The sequence below is a fragment of the Fusarium keratoplasticum genome, chromosome 10 (genome assembly GCF_025433545.1).
Source record: "Fusarium keratoplasticum isolate Fu6.1 chromosome 10, whole genome shotgun sequence".
NCBI classification, from domain to species: Eukaryota; Fungi; Ascomycota; class Sordariomycetes; order Hypocreales; family Nectriaceae; genus Fusarium; species Fusarium keratoplasticum.
In genome coordinates, this window is record NC_070538.1 from 2,281,352 (window position 1) to 2,300,909 (window position 19,558).

The window sequence follows — 19,558 nt, forward strand, 5'->3', positions numbered from 1 at the left end:
TCAGATATTTATGTCACGTAATAGTATAGCATATATGCCAATTACGCATGTTAGTAATAAGGAAATGCCGGAGCGCAATCACAACTATACCGTCACCTGATATCGTAGTCACTAAACGCTCTTGGCATATTTTGATATTCCACTATGGCTAAAGAGCATCAACTCGATGACACATTTTCGCCACCGAGTTAGCGTCAAAGGAAAATCTATGTTAACAGTTGACACTACTAAGAATATGGTCTGAGAGCTTCTGGTGAGCTACCACTTCCAGTCTGTAGAGCGTGCACAAGGTCAGGAGATCTCTTCGGCGAGTCTTTACCAGGGACTTCCTTGCGTTACTGTCAGAATATATGCATAGGCTAGAGCTCATGGAGGCGTTTACCTTCCAGGCCTCATCAAAGCCAGTGGAACGGACGTATAACACGCCAGGCCCTTCGACAGCATCAACCACCATGTGTTGAATCTTATTCCAAATTGACTCATCCTTCAAGACTGCCCAGGACTTGTCCTTATACTCCATCATCAACTCGTGGCATATAGCCGTAGCCCGTGCCTGTTTAATTGCATGACCGTCATCCCCAAAGTCGTAGAGCCTCATGCCAATTTCTAAGATTGTAAGTCAGATACGCGGGGTGCCACCACACTGGATACAGAGCAATTTGGAAGATCTCATAATGAATTTTACTCACCTCTAACAGATTCATCGGACGGCTGCTTGGGGACGTAAGACTCGATGCTTATCAATGAAATAGCAGGACAGACCCGAGCGGCATACTGCACAAGATCCAGCCGAATCTTCCACTCCAACAAGCGAACCTTGTTCGCAGTAGACAGCCACGGCTGAGAGTTGAAAGTCAGGTAGATCAAAGAGGAGTTGACGTGATGCCTGGGTGAGGGTTTTGGTCAGCAGACTCTGAGGCCAATCGTGCGTGGGGATGCACTCACATGAGGAAAAAGTCGTATTTGACGTGGTGAGGAGGATGAATCGCCGTGCTCGACGCGACAAGAATCATGTCGTGGAACATCTCTGCCGTCCTCTCGTCCAGTTCTTCGGGCTCCACGTGTACTTGCTCGAGAATGGCGAGCATTGCATTCTTGGCCCTTTGGATGATGCCATCTTTGATCTTGCTCTTGTCCTCCATTCGCACCGAGCCTGCCAGCTGAGGATCCGCCCTGACCTTTTCCTACATGGACAGCAACGAGGGCATCTTTGTGGGCCTTGAAGTAGCATTTGCCTGCTGCTCGCCGGCGAGGAGCAGCTGGTCTAACCCCTCGACGTTATGGACACAAGTCTGGGCAAGAGCCTGGGCGACGATGGCCGGCTGTTCCCACTCAAGGCCATACATGAGTTGGATAAGGGGATGGACGACACCAGCGTGTAGGCGGAGAAGGAGGTCATTAGCCGAGTCGTCACCTTTCAAGAGGTGAGACTTGACCACCGGCTCATACCCCTCGCGCTCGATGGCTCGCTGAAAGTAGGCGAGAAAGTCTGGGTAATGCTCCTCTTCGCCTAGATACTCGGAGGCGTGAGCCCAATGGGTGATGAGATCCTGCACGGCGTCTTGGTGCTGGGGGACAACTGGGCGCTGCAGAGGATGGCGCAGGTCATATGCCTTTTGGATGTCGGCGACACCTGCGCCGGTTCCATACAGAGCCAACAGATGATGGGGCATCTATATTTACTTGTTAGCAATTTCGAGTTCATTACGATTGTAGAGTTAGTCTTACATGATCATGAAACCCGACATTGTTCAAGAATACGTGGTGGTTCTTGCGAAAGGTTAGCATTTCGATTTCCAGCGGTCCTGTCGCCATACCTCCAGATCCTTCTGCAAAGCCTCGCTCGCCATTTGAGCGGCTTCTTCACTCTGTCTTATGTTCCATAATCCCGTGTTTGTCGGTGTGATGTGAATTCTGTAAGGGGTGGCCATAGTGCCAAGAAGCTGTCTCTTGAATGAATATGGGACAGCAGTTCAGGTACACAACTTGTGGAAATAGGCCGCCAAGAGAACGAGAGACTGAATGCTTATACATCAATCTCGAGAGCATATGCTTAGCCATTGACGTCAGGGGCGTATAAATCAAAATTTTATTAGGTTCGGATGCGACAAGTCAGTCTCCTGTTGTTATGTGCCGCGCCGTACTGTCTGTAATCTGTATAACTTGGTGTCAACGGACCCCATCTGCCTCTATTACGAATCAACCGAACTTACTGGAGATGGCTGGGCCAGGTCCGTGGGTCTTGAAGTCCAACCACCATGTCACGCGTTTAGTGATGGCATGTCCACCCATCTGCAGCTAGACCCCTGACGGGGTTTGCCGAGAATAACGGTCTTCTGGCTCAGTTATCCCATCGAGGGCCGTGTTTCAACTATAATAAAGAACAAGTTATCAACACATCATAGCATCATATTCCAATGCCAGCATAGTGGCCTTTTTTTTAATCTTTCTGCTGCCTGCAATAGAAGATTCATACCTATCTGCATCATGCAAGGTTAAACCTATCAGGGGTATTTAACTGCTCTCACCTCCGCCGAGAATAACGCCGCTCGGCGTAACCCGGCAATCTCTACAGAGACCTACGTTGCAGATCATTGCCTCTTGTTAGATAGCAGTAGCATCTTCTCCAAGGATCCGAACGAGGCATCGAGTTGTACGGGCCGATACAGCAGGACATCACCATCGTGTACAAGTCGATCCTTTAGAGGACCTTCTAAAGGCACATCGGGCAAGTATATTCAATGATGCCACTTGAAAACACTACCGCAGTTCTCTACATGACTGCCAGCTCCACGCCTCTACATCGAGCTGCATAATCCATGTCAAAGCAATCCAAGCCAGCTTCCCAAGTTTCATCAAGTAATTGAAATATGACCTTGGAAAGAGGAAAGGTACGGCCCTGTTCAAAATTCTGCCTCACGTTATTCATTGTCCTTTTTGACTCCGGATGCCGTTTGAGGTATGAGTCTTCCAAGCTGGCCGCGACAAGGGGGAAGAGGAGGCCATTGATCACCAGGAGGCCTTGGTTCTGTGGTAGTTGTGAATGAGCGTACACTGTCTGGATAGCAGCCATCAATCTTTCCAGTACAAGATCATTTTCAGGGATATTTACCGTCTCGCCTTCGGTTGTCGAGCTTCCAGGACCTCTTTAGCAGCGGACCCGCCGGCAAGCATCAACGATACCAGCAAACCTCCAAGCATCCCAGAAATGGCGCTGTATAGAATTGCTGGTCTCATCAGAGGACCATTTCCATAGACGAGCGACTGAAACGCTAATTTCATTATGCATCATATCGCCATATATGTCCAGTAACCCACTATGGACTCCCGTAAAAGTCTCGACGCCCATCCTTCTTCCGCCCTCCCAGCCATCTTGAGCTTGGCGGAAGCGTCTCCAAAGACCTAGGGAGGGACATATCCTACCCAGAACGAGGCAAGGTAGATCGACGACGGTCATGTATTCTAGGGCATGTTGAAGAGCGGGGTTCTTCTCGGGACTTGGGACGAGTGTTATTGTTGGATTGGTCAGCTGATAGACGTCAGCCATCATTCGAAGGTACGGCGTATACGGCTGGGCCTGAAGAAGCTGTGTGAAATCTAGTTAGCCATATTTTTGGTCCATAAAAATGACGGAACAGGGGGGACTTGCGTAAATAGCACAGAGAATAACTCCAGCACATATCGTGCCGGGAGATAGGAGTGCGCTACGTGATACGATCTCAATACGAAACGTCTTGAGAGCAATATATAGACACTCCGTGGTTGTTATAGGGATGATTTCATCTCATTTGAGATGAGGGACTGGAGAGGAGCACCCATTATAGGAATTGACTGGCTCTCCAGCGACATGTCGACAAGGAAGGGCTGAATCCAGATATTGGGTTGGGTCTTGTAGAACAGCCTCAGCTCAGAGTGAAGGACTGGCAGACAAATCAGTGTTGGGTCAATGAAACGAAGGGGCGGGTCATCTTGCTGCCTACAATTTCTAAACAGAGGCTGAGTTATTCGAGAATCGTAAGTTGGTGGAGGCGCAGTGAATGCCATACTAGGCTGAAGGTTGCAAGGTGTGTGACTGTAGTCGTACACTGCAGTAGACCCAGCATATCGAGGACCGTTGGACACGGCAGCATGGTTGATCCAACGGTATCCGGTCGAGTAGCCCGAACATTGGACGTCTCGACGGTTGCATGCTGCACAAGAGGGACGTTGCTGGTCACATTTTCTGCGGCGCTGTCGACAATTCAAGCAACCTCCGCAGGAGCGAGACATACGGAACAAATCTCGGCGATGTGCCGAAATGGATGATATCCCTGTTGATGATCAAGTGATGCCGCATCCAGGCCCAACAAGGAGGAGTAGGTAGCGTCTGCAGACAAGGTGGAAAAGCTAACTACCTATAGTTAGCAGGTCAAGTCAAATATGTGCCACTCGATCCCCTCTTATCTTGAGGCCACGCAAGTAGCCAAAGCATAATTACGTATTCTACCCTCCATTAACCAAAGTTGAATCAAGTTTGACCGATTGAATCTATCAGATACCAACAACTTCCTACGGAGTAAGGTACGGAGTACTGTAAGAGCCGAGATGCAGCACAAGGTGGAAAAACTAGCTACAATTGGTCAAGTTCTTCCTCGTCAGTGGATCCAATGGTGGGAAGGTAACTATATTTAGTAGGTGTCCACTCACTTTGACGATACAGCCAATCATTTTACGTCGAGGCTAAATTGTAATGCCTCTCAACATCCCACACTTCAGCCCCAAGTCTAGATCGTCGATATTAGATCCTCCAGGAGCATAGACGCGTACGTACTCACTAGGCAGAAGCATTAAATCAAGCGGTCCCCAACTGCCCTTTGGAGGAGGAAAGGCCAAATCCATCCATGGGGCCACGGGTTTCGGCATGCATTGCGAGAGGCACAGACACATTTTCGCTAAATGACCAACCATAATCGTATTAACTCCCCGTCGCTTAAGTTTGAGCCCATCACCACCGCCTCAGTTTACGCGTCTCGTATGCCAGATGAGCGGAAAAGCCTCCATCACGGCCAGAAACTAGCCACTGTCGGGCCTCTCTGCGGTCCTTCTCGCCCGCAGAATTCCCCAGGAACTTTTGGACGAAGGAGGGATACGAAAATTATCTAGGGATCAGGGGCAGAGAGCAATTTCAAGGTTGTCCGTCGGACTTGGGCTTCACAATGAGTGATTTTATATAACCTATTAGCCCGTACACTTGGCCTGCAATGTGAGGTTCTCCAAACACCACCATCTTTTCTCAGCGTGATTAATCGACAAGCCACAATGCAATCTTGCTTCGGCCGCTTTGCCGGCTATCAAAAACTCGAAGACCAAGAAAGCCAACTCCAAGAACAGGAACCTGGGTGTCTTGGACAATGGCCAACCAAGCGTCCAAGATTCACAAAACCGGGATGGACAACAACATGCATCATTCTAGTAGACTTGGCACTGTTTGGCCTTCTACTCTACTCCCTACGAGATCTCTTCTTCCTTCTGCGCCATAACAAGGAGATGTTTAGTGCCCACGTCAATGTGACGCTCCAGGATCAACCGAAGCATGTTCATTCATCAAGGCAGATACCACGAATTCTGCACCAGACATGCAAGAACGAGACGATCCCAGAGATGTGGGCCGAGTCGCAGCAGAGTTGCCTCAAAGCGTACTCGGACTTCGAGTACAAGGTACGTTTGACAGCCCACCACCATCCCCTGTGGAAAAACAAACCAGCATCTAACTTGAATTCCAGCTTTGGACCGACGAGCGAGCTCGCGAGTTTCTGTCGTCCGAGTACCCTTGGTTTTTGGAAACCTGGGACGCTTACCCTTTTCCTATCCAACGCGCCGATGCCATACGCTACTTTGTCCTTTATCACTATGGCGGTATTTACCTCGACATGGACACCGTCTGCCACCAGGCCTTCCCGATCGACCAAATCGAAACCGAGCTGAAGCATAATTCTCTCTTCGAGGCCACTCTGCCTACCGGCATCACCAACGATATAATGATATCATCCGCAAGGCACCCTGCTTTTGCATCAGCCATCTCTCGACTGCCGGTTCATCACCGAATAACGCGATTCTGGGCATGGCTGCTACCGTACGCTGCGATCATGTTCTCAACCGGACCACTCTTCATCTCTCTAGCTACAGCGGCCTACCTGTACGGAGAGCCATCACTCCCATCGCCCACAGTACAGGTCATCAGCTCAACCAATCTCAAACCCTACATCACAGACCTCCAAACATCCACTTGGTACAGAACAGATGCTCGTGTGCTAAAGTGGCTCGCAAACAAGCCGTTGCTCTGGTTCGTTCTGGGCACTGTGGGGGTTGTCGGTGGCGTGTACCTTCTGAACAAGGTGCTGTTGTTGACCTACAGGGTCCTTTGTTACATGTCGAAAGCTACAGGCTGGTGGATTCTCAAAGCAGCGAGGTGTGTATATAAGAGTATGGATTAAGCATGGTTGACATTAGACGCATTGCTTCATGATAGAATATGAAAAGGATAGATCTCAGTGTCGCTCGTTGTGCCGGTCTGGAATACGGGGGCGAAGATAAAGTCTCTCCCTGGGAACGCTTTGTTGCAAAGAAGAGCATTTCGGCCTTCTTGTTCGCTGTATTAAGGTACTAATCGTACGCCCCGAATACAAATCCTCCGCCTTGAAAATACGGATCTCAATGCCAGGTTTGCCGACTTTTGCCCTACACAAATCCATGCTCCCTCGAAGACAAGAGCCGGGACGCCACTCCCCGGGGCAACATGCCTTAGTCGATACTGTACGGAACGCTTCGGCCGAATCTAGCAGCTGCTTTACCAAGAAGCAAAAGCATGTTCAATACAACACCAGAGCAACATATGAGAAGAAAAACGAATCGATCAAGACCTCCGAGCCCCAGTCAGACACCCACAATGACATGGCTACCGATGACGCTTCCGTCCCCCAGGACAAAAGTCAGCAGGGTGCGTTCAACCCCGAGACGGGCGAGTTCAACTGGGACTGCTCTTGTCTTGGAGGAATGACCCACGGCCCTTATGGAGAGAAGCTCAAGAGCGCATTCAGCTATTTCATGCTCTCGACCGATGAGCCCAAAAGAATGAGCTGTATCGACCAGTTCAAATACGTCGACCACCAAAATACACGCATGTACGTTCCCGCGACTGATGTGACGCCAGGGTAATTCAAGAGTGCTTTAACAAGTACCCTGATGTCTACGGAGCTGAATTGGCCGACGACGCAGAGGACAATCCTCCACCAGGCGTTGGCGATGAGCAGCCCGACACCCCAAGCGCTTCCATCAGAGCCAATTCGACTCCTCCTATTGAGACAGAGACTACGCCGCATGAGCCAGAGCGGGCGCGCAGGAATGAAGGACCAAAAAAGAAAGCAAGTGTCGAACTTATATAGACTCATGATACTACCGTAGGTCCACGGTGTCCGCGGTCTTTGCTTATTCCCATCTCCATGCCGTTTTAGCACTTCCTGACCTCAGGTGCTTACCTACAGTGCCCAGGCGAAGGACTTAAGAAGCCTCCCAACTTCCGTCTTGAGGCATCTCAAAGTTGCCCTAATTGATACAGAACTCGGTGGAGCTTTGGCCCCAAGTCAAGCTTGAACCATGACTTATTGGTTGGTCATCAGGTTGACCATCACGATAGCCAATCTCGAGCTTAGCGGAGAGCCCCGCTTGAGATCTCGACGGCATCACCCCACGATATGATGTCCCTCACGAACCACGACTTGAACCCAACACCTCAGAATCTACGTTGGCATCGCTTTCGGAATGGCTTCTACAGGAGCTCTAAAAGAGTCTAATCGCACGCTGCAGATTCTCGAGAATGCCGTCAAAGGCAAGTATGGAGTCTTAGCAGCCATCTGGTGAGTCGTCCCGCTCCTCTTCGCCAAACCCATGCTCATCGGATGACAGCTACAACGTCGAACATCTCACAGCCCTGGTTAGAGCCGCCGAGGCCAAGCGCTCTCCACTGATTCTGCTCTTATTCCCGTCAACGTTGGAGCAACTTCCAACGATGGCCTGGGCTGCATCGGCTGCCATCAAATCTGCCACTGTGCCTCTTTCTCTCCACCTTGATCATGCGCAGGACGTGTCGCAGATTGAGAAAGTCGTTTCTAGTCTTCCATTTGACTCTATTATGGTTGATATGAGCCACTATGATCACGAAGAGAACCTTTCTAAAACCGCTACCCTTACAAAACTGTGCCATGAGCACGGTATAGCAGTCGAAGCCGAGAGCGGTCGTATCAACGGCGGCGAAGATGGCATCGCCGGCACTGGCGATCTCGAAGGCAAGCCCAATCCCCTCAGTTAAAGTCCCATATTAACCATGAATTACAGCCCTCTTCACGACCCCCGAAGAAGTAGAAGACTTCCTAAAAGCAGGCATTGACATCCTCGCTCCAAGCGTCGGAAACATCCACGGCGACTACCCTCCCGAAGGACCCAAGCTAGACCTTGAGCGCCTCTCCTCAATCGACAAGCAAATCCGCGGCCGCGCCTTGATGGCCCTCCACGGTACAAATGACTTTAGCGCCGACATCATGAAGCAGTGCATCGACGCAGGTGCTGTCAAGCTCAACGTCAACAAGCTGCTGCTGGAGGTGTGGCATGTGCACCTGAGGGAGAATGCCGACAAGCCATTTATGCAGCGGACGGATGAGGGGATTGCGGTGTTGCAGGAGGAAGTCAAGAGGTGGATGGATATTTGCGGCAGCAGTGGCAAGACATAGGAGAAGTCGAGGGTGTAATCTTGGAAGCAGAAGGCTCCAGAGTGATGTGCACCTAAGAGCCTTTACTGGTCGACTCAGCAAAAACAAACCCGATTTCAAAGATGCGGAGCGATTATTATACAGAGTTAAAATGCGAAAATTACAAAGTCCAACAAACAAGATTCCACACGCCGTTCATAGTATCATCGTTCCAAGCCTGTCCTCCAGTGTCTAGGTCGTAACGATCAATCGGTCTCTTCGTCCCACTCGCGATCAACTTCCTCGAAATGAGCATCGTCTTCTTCTTCGGTCAACTCCTCGTCCTCATCTTCGGCGACGAGACCACCACACAAAATTGGTGATGCCACGGTCATATTCTCGGTTTCCAGCCTCCAGAACGTCCCCCACTGCCCGTCGTTCCGGACAAGCAGGTCATCACGCGGCTCCTCTCCGTAGAATCTGGTATGGAACCAAATGTTCACACGTCGGTTCCTCTGGAACACATGGAGCAGTTGGTCATACTCCACTTCCTCGTGTTCCAGCCCGATTGTGAATGCATCTCCGCCTTTCGCCAAAAGGAGGTCGATGACACTGTCTCTATCCGGCGCATGATCGGGTAGGTAGTGAACGGGGGTATTCCCCATGGCGTCCTCGATGCTGGGGCTAACGTGGTCAAGCACCAACCGGACCAGTTCAATGCTTCCCCTCTGACAAGCTTGATGCAGAGCGGTGGAGTCAGTGCCCAGATGGGTGTCCAGTGAAGAGCCTGCGTTGATGAGAAACTCCGACATTTCGACATTTCCAGCCAGGAGGGCGAAGTAAAGATGATTGGCGCCTTGTTCAATCGTCTCATAACAGATGGAGTCATCCACTCCCCATAGGCCGTGGCGTATATAAGCCGTGACTTCTTGGACAGGCTTATCTGGGAAGGGGAAAACCTGCAAGAATTTGGCTGCGCGTCTTCTGCAACCAATGCTCCTGTATCTAGCCACGCTAGTGTCAGTTCTCACGCGGTGGTTGATATTGGCGTTGTTGTGCTCTAGAAGCAGTTCCATTGCCTCAATATGGCCGTTCAAGGCTGCCCAGTGAAGGGGCGTAGCTTAGTCCTCTAGGTTGAGGGCCTTCCAGTCCTTGCGGCCGATATGATCACCAAAGGTCCACGAGACGGCTGTGGTCCGATCTCCGATATGAGGGTCCGCGCCATGACTTAACGCCACGGCAATGCCATCCAGGTTGTTGCGCTTGGCTGAGATGAGTAACGAAGAAGTATAGTTGTTTTTATGTCGTGGTAATAAACCAGGGGGGCGGCGACGCGACGCAGGTATTTGCAGGTGGCAGCCAGGTTGAGAAGATCCCGCCAGACCTGAAAACGTTCGAGTTTGGCGTCTTTCTCTGGCGAAGTATAAAACTTGGTGGTCGCGGGGACGTCATAGCCTTTTTCCATATGCTCTTTGTTCGTGTCGAATGCGTTCTTCACCAGAAGCTCGATCAGCTCCGGCGCCAGTTTGTCCAGCCCGATAGGGGCCATCTCGAGTGCTGTATAGAATGACAGGTAAGTGGCAGAGTAAAATCGATGCAAAAAGGATCGTACGTGTAAAAGTAGACAACCAAATCGAAGCCCAGTTGTTTTTGGGGGGTCAGTAATGAGTGTGGTTCCTCGATGGAAGTGGTCGGTCGAAGGAAGTCAAACAAGCTGGGCGAGATGCATCACCCCTCAATAAATATTTCCACGGTCCGACATTGAATCACAGTCACTCAGCTATTGTCGCCTTATCAGGCCAAACGGGTTGTTTTGGTTTTTTTGAAATCTACCAGATGCAGAACTTTACCTTGAGGTCCCAAACGTCTCCAACTAAACGGCCAGATACGCACAGGCTCCTTCGAAGAGCACGAGGACCAGATCACCAAGCTCCTAGAGTTTGGGTTGACTGACTTTTGACTTGCATTGTTCCCCAGGAAACGCGGCGTGATGGCAGCTGCGCGCGTCAACGTGAACACAGCGCAGGTCGCCCGTTTACGTGGGCACATCGTGAACGTATGCAAGAGCTAGCGTTTCGCCAACCATATGCTTGGGTACTAGAGAACATGGGGAACGAACCGGCGCAGAATTTTGGCGTCATATGTTCATTGCCAACTTGAATCCGAGCAGTGTCGCCGGTCTCCGGAAGTCGGCAATAGATGACCAACATCTTCCAGCGAGCCAACGGGGACCCAACAGTTCACATACTACAGTCTTGTCAGAAGGCAGGTTAGCACCGTTTATTTAATGTGAACAGATACCAAACTTCGCCATATTACAGTCACAGGCAGATTATTTATTACTACGTCCCCTCCCAAGCCTGAGCGCTAGCAGGTCGAGTCAAGGTGCTGACAGCTGCATTAGACCTTGATAGAAGAGTATCGGACGATACAGGAAGGCACGCATCTGCGGCGTCCTAATCGTACTAGATACAACACGTCTTGTCAGTTAAAAGCGACTCCCCGATCCATCAGCCAAAGCGCGAATGGTTCATTCAAAGGACAGCCTCTTGAGCCAGGGAGGCTTTGGCCAGCATCCTCTCGTTGAGCATCGACCAAGCTTCGATTTCCGAGCTGCATACAACGGCGGAATATAAGGAACCAAAGAGCGAGCCTCCTCTACTTCTTAAAGATCGAAGTTGCTGTGCTCCGACCTGCCGTAATCTGACAAATGAGAAGCCAAGAGTGTCCAATTACGGCCATTCGAGCAAAGAGTCTCGTTGAAGCCAGAGAAAAGACAGCCGCCAAAAGATAAGAAAACGAAGCTTAGCGATTCAGAATTGTCCCAGATGAACAACAATAGACGTTGTAAGAGAAACAATCGACGTCCCGGACGTAGTCGGCCATCCCACGGACCCTCGGCCCCAAATACTCCGGACCACAAGGAGATTTCGGAGCGTCATTCGTCATTACTAAGATGGCGCCATCAGCAGCGACAACCTGTACACAGGTATTCCTCCGAATCCGAACCTGGAAAGAGCAGAATGTGGGCTCCTATCGGATTTCTAAGCCGGATCCAAAATCGAATGAATAATCGTATCTCGGGAAGGGGAACCCCTCACTTACAATGGGTGTGATCTGCATATAAAGCAGTTGTGTGCACCCATTCATTTACTCAATGACTTCACGCATCGCTCAGCTCGGTAAACAACTCTTCAACATGGCTTCCAAGACACAGACAGACATCACCCTCTACACCGTGGGTACACCCAATGGCATCAAGGCCTCCATCCTGCTTGAGGAGCTCGGCCTCGACTACAAGGTGTACCCCATCAAGATGAGCGAGAACGAGCAGAAGGAGCCTTGGTTCCTTGAGATCAACCCCAACGGCCGCATCCCCGCCATCACCGACACTCTTAACGGTGAAAAGATTCGCGTTTTTGAGTCGGGCGCCATCCTGCAGTATCTTATTGACCGCTATGACAAGGATCACAAGGTCTCTTATCCTTATGGATCTCGCGAGCACTGGGAGACGACGAGCTGGGTGAGTTCTCAATTACCAATGAGTCCGCCAACGATCCGATGCTAACAAGATGCAGCTTATGTGGCAGATGGGCGGCCTGGGCCCCATGCAAGGACAGGCAAACCACTTCAAGCGTGCGTGCATTCAATCCCCATCAATTGCCTCTTCTAACCCTCCCTAGGATACGCCCCGGAAAAGATTGAGTACGGCATCAACCGTTATATCAACGAGACACGCCGCCTGTACCGCACCCTGGACACGCACCTTGAAAAGTCGTCTTCAGGCTACATTGTCGGCGATAAGGTCACCATCGCCGACATTTCCTGCTGGGGCTGGGTCTCAAGTGCCAGTGAGTTTGCCCTCTTGACGCTCACCTATTAAATAGCCACTAACGCAACTCACAGAATGGGCTGGTGTAGACCTCTCCGAGTTCCCTCACCTCGAGAAGTGGCTCTACAAACTCCTGGAGCGTCCTGGATTTGAAGCGGGTCGCCATGTGCCCACGCCTCACACTGCCTTTGAGACCAACAAGCTGACCGAGGAGGAGATTGAGGCCAAGGCTGCTGCTTCGAAAGCTTGGATCCAGGCTGGCATGAAGGACGATGCGAAGAAATAAGTGAAACGAGCTGAATGACGATTAATTAAATGACTTGTACGATTCCTCGATTTGTTCCATGTGGTTGACTAGGCCGTGGCATAATACTACCTAGCAAAGTGCCCCGTCCATTCAACGACAAGCTCACTTCTTGACAACCGCCAACTGGCTACGGACAGGCACATTCTCCTTCTTCCCAACCTCGGGGAATCCCTCCAGCTTGACGCCCTTCCTAAAGAGCACACAATGCGTTGACCCGCCGAAATGGAACATGCCCGTCTCTTGACCCTTCTTGATCTTCTGTCCCTCCTTGACCGTGATCTCACACGTGCTCACCTCATCCATGCCGATGCCGATGAATGCAATCAGCCCAATCGCCGGCTCGTCCGCCTCGATCAGGATAATCGCCCTCGTAGCCAGGGCACTGAGGTATCCCTGCGATTGTGTTAATCCCGCCAGCGAAATATCGGTCTGGCCGGGCTCGCCGACGCCTTCGAACAGTGGCTCGCTGAAGTACGTGCCCTCCTTGACAAATGCTCGACGGACCGTTCCCGACACTGGCGAGTGCCAGCGGTGATAGGACAGCGCGGAAAGGAACGCCTGGTAAATGGTGCCTCCTGCAAACTTCTCGGCCAAGGGGTCGTGGGCGAGCATGTCGAGGATCGAGTAAGGTTGACCCTTGGCGAAGAAGCGATCACGCAGCTTCACATCTCGCTCAATGTTGTACACACGCGATTCGCAGCAATTCGCGATGACGAGGTCATTCTCGGGCGACGCGACCGGACGAGCCGAATCACGAACCTTGCGAGTGAAGAAATCTAACACGCCGTAAGCATATCAATTGTTAAAATGGGGTTGTCTACTTACCGTCCCAGGATTTGAAGCCATAGTGTGTAGCCGAGGGATCGCACTCAAACATCTCTTCAAACTTGAGGTTGGACTTTTTGGGTGCGTTGGCGACCTCGACGAGATCACCCAGGCCAGTCTCACCGAACCACCCCAACTTGTGGCTTCCCAAAACTTCAGCCGATTCGGGAGTCTTGAAATATTAGCTCGACTATACTCAATAACAAGATAGTCCATCTAACCTGGAGGAACTTGCCCCATTCGTTGAGGACTTTCTTGAGCATCCGATTCACATCAGGATCCAAGAAAGCGGCATAACCACTACCCCCATCTCATCAGTAAAGTCCTTCTTCACGTTCACATCAACTCACCTCGGCGTCCCCATGGGATAGTCAAAAATCGCATTCATCGGGACACCCACCATGCCCACGCTCTCCGCCGCATCCGTCCACTCGGGCGCCCTCGTAAGGATATGATTCAACACCTGCAACATGTGCTCATAGTCCCTAATCTGCGGCGTACCCGTCGGATCATTGCAGTAGGGGTGCTTCTGAGGAATCTCTTCAAACATCTGCACAAAGTACATGTACACGCGGGGTGTCTTTTCGATGAAATCCTTGAACTCTTGGAGGACTGGCACCAAGTCTTTGGGGTTGTCGTCGGCGTGCTTGCTTATGCGACGGACATATTCGCGGTGCACGCGGTGGTCGGCGGGAAGCCAGTAACCGGGTCTGAGGGTGCCTGTCAGTGGTGATGGTTAGTTGGAGATTCATGAGGAGCTTACTTGTGAACCCGGTGCTCCTTGGGGATGTGGTGAGCGTCTCCGTGTTGAACAACCATTGTGTATTATCTCAATCAGATACGATAACTGGTCTCAATACCCTTCACTCATCCACGCCGAGATCAGACCTCCATATAAATCCCCATCTTCACATGTCCTCCACGTCACATCCCAATCGATGATGCAAACGCACCGCCAACTCCACCCCAAAAACACCAGCTGATTTCGCAGCACTTTCTCATTCCGTTCTATCCGTTCCATAAAAGCTCTGCCGCCTTGGTCGTAAACTTTTGAGAGAATACGCGCAACCACACCGTGTGCCGATCTGCCGAAACTTGGATCGCGATTCGGCGGTTTTTAGTGTGTAATGATGACGTTGTGGAGTTTGTGAGCAAGACCGGCTTTTTGTCGAAACTCCAAGATTTCGGTTCCGGATTTTGATGTGTGGCTGTTGAATCTCGTGTAAACTTCATGATCACTTGCATCAACGCAGCTGAACAGCTTGACATGGTTTCACCCAGATGGCCTGATGAATACGTTTGAGTTCGGGCCTGAGGTCCCCATCCTCCATCACGGGCCGCATTTGGACATTTCGAAAGCATGTCACATCAAATCATTCACTCTTCTCAGCTCGGCACAGCAAGCATCTTAAAGTCTTGTTATTCATCCCACACCCATCATCTCCAATCTCCAAGAGTGCTGATAGAAAGCCCCTCCCCCTCCACTCTCCCTCAAGAGAGCTGTCACCGCTGGCCTCAACTCAGGGTCATCCAACCCAGAATCGCTGCGACTTTCGCTCGAGTTCAACCAACTACACCCAGCATCCATCCCCATTTTATCGTTCCCCTTCTGGTGTCTTTTCCTACTCCCTTCACAAAGTGCAACGGGAAGAGAGACACCTCAAAAAGTCAAAAGCAAAAAAACCGCAACCAACTGTATAAAAAGGACAAATAAAAATGAAGCGCCAACGCCGATAATTAAATACATGAGAATGTAGGACGCCCAAAGCAGGAATCAGAGTCCCGTCTGCAGGCCGGGAACCAACACCACTCGTCGTCGTCGAGCATCCGTGTCAGGCCAGTGACTATGTCTTCTCTTCTTCTCGCGATGAGGTTGCATCACGGCGACAAGTGGTTGGTAGCATCCCGTCCAGGTATATGAAAGAAATCGCTAACACGGTATAACAAAGGGAATGGCAGTTGCGTCGCTGAGCAGGCGGCTGGCTTGGTATGGTACGGTAAACTAACACAAGGGCTGTATGCAAGCAGAAAGGTAATTGGCAAGGAAATTCGTTTCGTCGTAAAGTGTCGTCGGGACACATTGGGTCGGTGTCGGTCTTCTTTTTTTCTCTGGGTCGCGCGGTTGACAGAAAGGAACGGCTAAAGGGACTCTACATCACCACACAGCATCCACAGCCACCCTTGTCGTCGTCAGCAGGTGCTGGTGGTTGTTGTACGGGAGCTTGGGAAGCTGGTTGAGGCTTCGGTTCCTCTTGCGGTGGCGCATGTGGTGTAACTGGCGTCCTTGGGCTCGGCAGTGGGCTATGATGCTTGTCCGAGATCTTGGGCATGGTCGAGTATCCGCCTGGGCGTTGAGTTGGACTCTTTGTCGGCTCGAGCTTGAGCGGCCATTCGTCTTCGGTTGGCGACTTCTCCTTATCCTTATCCTTATCCTCTTCGGCCTTCTCGGTCTTCTCGGGCTCTGTGGGCCTCAGGAGGGCGTGATCGTTGAGCGGCCGGAAGTCCTTATCGTAGACATCGCCAAACTTGCCCTCCTTCTCCCACTTCTCCTGCTGTAGACGTCTTGCGACTGTCGGGAGCAGCTGTTGGTCTGGGGGCAGTCGAGGATCGGGCTTGTAAGAGTTGATCATCCATGGGGGGTCGCCCTCGGGGGCCTTGTTTCCGGGAGACAATTCTCCGGATCTAGTAGAGGGTCGGGTTGAGATGCTTCCGCCGGTAGACCCAGAGCGCGTCTTTGGTCTCCCCGTCGTGGTCGCCGTCTTGCCCGGCCCTGACGTCTTCCGGACGCCTGGCGCAGGCTTCTTCGGAGACGTATCGGTAGCGGAGCGCTTCGGCGCAGGCAAGGTGGTGTTTCCGTTGAGCGACATGGTGTCTGGCCCTTTCATGTGTGCGCTTCCAGGTCGAGTCTTTTCATTTGTTAAAGATGATTCTTCTCCATCGGGGCTCTCGCTCGTCTTCCTCGAAACAATGGATCCTCGCTCAAAACAGTCGACAACAATAGGCACTGGACTAACCTTTGCAACCGGAATGCGAGAGCCTCCCTTGTGGTTGTTTGAAGTGAAGTAAGCATTGGCTTCTTCTTCACGGATCTCTTCGGGAGTTCGCAGATCCCAGCTCTCCACCACTGGCTCGGCGGTTCGTGATTCGACAGCGGTCGAATTCTTGCGAGATCTGGGGGCGTGGCTCTGTTCGGACGCGTCGGTGCCTCGGCGCATAGCACTGCGGCTCCTGTCTCGTCTCTGCTTGCTATGGTTGCGCGTTCTGGGGACAAAGAAGCCTGCAGCTTGAAGCTCTTCGCTCTCTATTTTTGCCAGCTTGTCTCGGTGAATCCACTTGGATTCTTCTTCGTCGGGGACGACGGCATTTTCCAAGGGCACGGCGTTTCGGCTATACTCATCACCATTCAAGTGAGGTCCATAGGTTGCCCAAGAGCCGTCATCTAGAGTTGGGCTCGTCTTGGGCTCGCTACCGTAGTGTGTCCCATCCACCGAGTTGCGTACCTTGCCGCTCGAGAGGTTGTCATGTGAGTTCCTCTTGCGACTAGGTCGGTCCATGGCAGAGTGGTAGGATGGCACGTTCGTGTTGCCGTTTTGATTAGAGTAGTGGTTTTTATGCGTGTAGTCGTGGTTCGTGGTGGCATTCATATCGTCGTCCAGGGGCTGGCGAGCGGTCAGTACTGCAGCACATGCAGATGTCCCGTGACGTCGACACCTCCTGCAGGACGGAAAGGTTTCGTACCTCCTTCTGGGGATGAGCATATCCCCACGAGTCCCTATAGCCATGACTGCTGCGCGGCGGAGTAATGTTTTCGGTCGAAGTCGGGGCGGGTGCCATTGTGGCCATATCGATGGCGCCCGCAACCCCCTGAATGGGTAGAGGATCTGGCGGCGCGGTGGGAGCGAGAGACGAAAGGTGAGTGCGGTACGGCGAGAGAATGTGCGATCGTATACGAGAAGACGGTGTCGGGATATATGGGTAGCAACTCGAGCTAGTCACTAGTAAAACGGAATATTCGCTGTCGGACAAAGAGAGACGGTTCGTGGCGGGTCAAATGTGCGCGACGAGTCGGAGCCGGCGATAAAGGGGGAGGGAGGGGATCGTGAAAAGAGGCGACTAGACAAGACCAAGGCCGCTTCTCGGAACAAACGACAGACGTAAACCTCGACAGCCGACGATGGAGATGTCGCCGTCAGTCAAGATCACGGCACGGCTCTCTAGAAAATCGAGGCGCGTCGGGCTCGGAGAGGGAGCTTTGCAAAGAGATGAGGATGGGGGGTTTTCGGACTGATGTCTGCAGGACGGGAGACAGGAGGTCCCGTCCGAGGGGGGTTGGTTGGCTGAGGGCGCGTCGGGGTAGCCGCACTGTGTTGGATTGGCGGTCCACTGGGGACGGGCACCTGAACTGCGCTAGAAGCCGGTGCCTCCAGGCCCCTGCAACCCTCCCCGTCCGCTATGGCCGGGGCTGCTACGGAGGAGAATTTCAGCGGGCTCCAGTGGGCTCTCCCGGAAATACAGTGGAGGACAGTCTTGCAGGGGTGAGCAACAGGACCCTAGAGGTGGCTTGAGACGGGATATGAATTTGTATGATGGAGAGACATCTTGTACCAGGATGGTTAGATCTCTTTTCTGCTGTTCATGTGGTCTGCAGCAGGACTCGTTCACGGGTTATCCGGAGGGCCAGCCTCTCTTCTCTTCTCGGCCCCTCGCTGGAGGCCACCTAATGAGGAGTCATGATTACGCCACGGTTCATGTACGATGATTGCATCCTCTTGTCGACGGCGGAATCGCACTTGGCGCAACTCTGCAGCCTCTGAGGCTGCCCTCTGCACGCTAGGCCCGTCCATGTTAGTTGCCGCCGCCGTTTGTTTCATTCTGATTGCTCAATTGGTGACGCACTGGAGGAATGGCGCGCAGATAAAGACCAGCCGTGAGTGGAAGACAAGAGTCCCGGCCCCTGAAGGAAACAGACCCGTGCCAGGGTCACAGACAAGGGCAGGACGACACGAACGGTCAGAGGGGAAATTTGGCGTTGTTGATGTTGGGGAGACAAGAACATCTGGTCCGAGGTTAGTTGCTTTTTCGCGTCTGGCGCCGTCAAGGTATCCTTGTTCAGGTTTGGCATCTCTCCTCCTTCTAGCCTCTGGGCGGAGAAACAAATCAGCGTGGCATAAAGTCGACCAGCGTCGTTATTACAATCGTCCTCGACATGGCCAGAGGAACGACCTCTCCTTGACTTGAACAAGGTGATGCCGAGATTAGCTTCCCTCCAGAGCCCGTCCCGTTGCGCTGGGAATGGACCGGCCGCTTCTGACCCTGTCGTGTTCCTTGTCCATACTGACAGGGGGTTGGTTATCGTTCTGCAAGAGTCCTTTTTCCCAGACAAGGCAAACAGGGTGCAAGAGCAACAAGGACGAGAAGGAAAAAGAAACTTTCAACGCGGCCAGTTTCATCATCGACAACGGTACAAGCATCACGTTGCGAATAGACTCACCCTTCACCAAAACTCAAGTTCACAACCAGAAAAGAACCTGTCCGCCACAGGTTTTGGAGTTTTAGCGCTGATGCTAGCCTCGCACTGTCCTCGCACCGTACTGTCCTCATGAAACAGCCCCACAATCCCACGGCACTTGTTTCTCCAACATCTCGGTTACGGCCGTGACAACCTCCGTCATTCATCAAACTAGCATTCTTTTTGCTCCTCATTAAGCACGTCAAGAGTCCATCCCTTCCCTTCCTTTGGGTCTCAATGAATGCCTGAATCTGGATCTGGATCTGGATCCGCCATCTTGGTCGCTCAGCCTCGGTCCTTTTGACCAACAACTGATTCACCTCTGGTATTGCTGCTCGTCATCATTCTCACGACTTGCTCAGCTT

At 51.9% G+C, this 19,558-nt stretch overlaps 9 protein-coding genes across 9 annotated transcripts; 3 read left to right on the top strand and 6 right to left on the bottom strand.

Annotated features, from left to right (window-relative positions):
• Positions 1 to 211: 211 nt before the first annotated feature.
• Positions 212 to 1,955, bottom strand: NCS57_01257900 (uncharacterized protein; the record flags this gene model as incomplete). The annotated part of the gene is made up of 6 exons (XM_053062250.1): positions 1,818 to 1,955; positions 1,729 to 1,770; positions 1,287 to 1,673; positions 946 to 1,184; positions 690 to 886; positions 212 to 606 (listed from the first exon to the last, which is right to left on the bottom strand). Exons 1-6 carry the CDS (start codon positions 1,929 to 1,931, stop codon positions 212 to 214), a joined length of 1,374 nt encoding a protein of 457 aa, XP_052908778.1. The 5' UTR covers positions 1,932 to 1,955.
• A 1,810-nt stretch (positions 1,956 to 3,765) lies between these two features.
• NCS57_01258000 (Zn(2)-C6 fungal-type domain-containing protein) lies at positions 3,766 to 4,269 on the bottom strand (the record flags this gene model as incomplete). Its single annotated transcript, XM_053062251.1, has 2 exons — positions 3,766 to 3,920; positions 3,981 to 4,269. 2 exons carry the CDS (start codon positions 4,267 to 4,269, stop codon positions 3,766 to 3,768), a joined length of 444 nt encoding a protein of 147 aa, XP_052908779.1.
• A 1,029-nt stretch (positions 4,270 to 5,298) lies between these two features.
• NCS57_01258100 (uncharacterized protein) lies at positions 5,299 to 7,421 on the top strand (the record flags this gene model as incomplete). The annotated part of the gene is made up of 4 exons (XM_053062252.1): positions 5,299 to 5,697; positions 5,763 to 6,448; positions 6,819 to 7,160; positions 7,190 to 7,421. The coding sequence occupies 4 exons, from the start codon at positions 5,299 to 5,301 to the stop codon at positions 7,419 to 7,421; spliced, it is 1,659 nt and encodes a 552-aa protein (XP_052908780.1).
• Positions 7,422 to 7,797: 376 nt separating this feature from the next.
• On the top strand, positions 7,798 to 8,762 carry NCS57_01258200 (Fructose-bisphosphate aldolase; the record flags this gene model as incomplete). The annotated part of the gene is made up of 3 exons (XM_053062253.1): positions 7,798 to 7,892; positions 7,942 to 8,321; positions 8,371 to 8,762. 3 exons carry the CDS (start codon positions 7,798 to 7,800, stop codon positions 8,760 to 8,762), a joined length of 867 nt encoding a protein of 288 aa, XP_052908781.1.
• A 224-nt stretch (positions 8,763 to 8,986) lies between these two features.
• Positions 8,987 to 9,532, bottom strand: NCS57_01258300 (uncharacterized protein; the record flags this gene model as incomplete). The annotated part of the gene is made up of 1 exon (XM_053062254.1): positions 8,987 to 9,532. The coding sequence occupies one exon, from the start codon at positions 9,530 to 9,532 to the stop codon at positions 8,987 to 8,989; it is 546 nt and encodes a 181-aa protein (XP_052908782.1).
• A 309-nt stretch (positions 9,533 to 9,841) lies between these two features.
• Positions 9,842 to 10,269, bottom strand: NCS57_01258400 (uncharacterized protein; the record flags this gene model as incomplete). Its single annotated transcript, XM_053062255.1, has 2 exons — positions 9,842 to 9,982; positions 10,039 to 10,269. The coding sequence occupies 2 exons, from the start codon at positions 10,267 to 10,269 to the stop codon at positions 9,842 to 9,844; spliced, it is 372 nt and encodes a 123-aa protein (XP_052908783.1).
• A 1,608-nt stretch (positions 10,270 to 11,877) lies between these two features.
• On the top strand, positions 11,878 to 12,838 carry NCS57_01258500 (uncharacterized protein; the record flags this gene model as incomplete). Its single annotated transcript, XM_053062256.1, has 4 exons — positions 11,878 to 12,243; positions 12,299 to 12,356; positions 12,404 to 12,571; positions 12,627 to 12,838. 4 exons carry the CDS (start codon positions 11,878 to 11,880, stop codon positions 12,836 to 12,838), a joined length of 804 nt encoding a protein of 267 aa, XP_052908784.1.
• Positions 12,839 to 12,961: 123 nt separating this feature from the next.
• On the bottom strand, positions 12,962 to 14,503 carry NCS57_01258600 (uncharacterized protein; the record flags this gene model as incomplete). The annotated part of the gene is made up of 5 exons (XM_053062257.1): positions 12,962 to 13,635; positions 13,685 to 13,856; positions 13,906 to 13,984; positions 14,035 to 14,394; positions 14,448 to 14,503. 5 exons carry the CDS (start codon positions 14,501 to 14,503, stop codon positions 12,962 to 12,964), a joined length of 1,341 nt encoding a protein of 446 aa, XP_052908785.1.
• A 1,331-nt stretch (positions 14,504 to 15,834) lies between these two features.
• Positions 15,835 to 17,527, bottom strand: NCS57_01258700 (uncharacterized protein; the record flags this gene model as incomplete). The annotated part of the gene is made up of 2 exons (XM_053062258.1): positions 15,835 to 17,343; positions 17,423 to 17,527. 2 exons carry the CDS (start codon positions 17,525 to 17,527, stop codon positions 15,835 to 15,837), a joined length of 1,614 nt encoding a protein of 537 aa, XP_052908786.1.
• Positions 17,528 to 19,558: the final 2,031 nt, after the last annotated feature.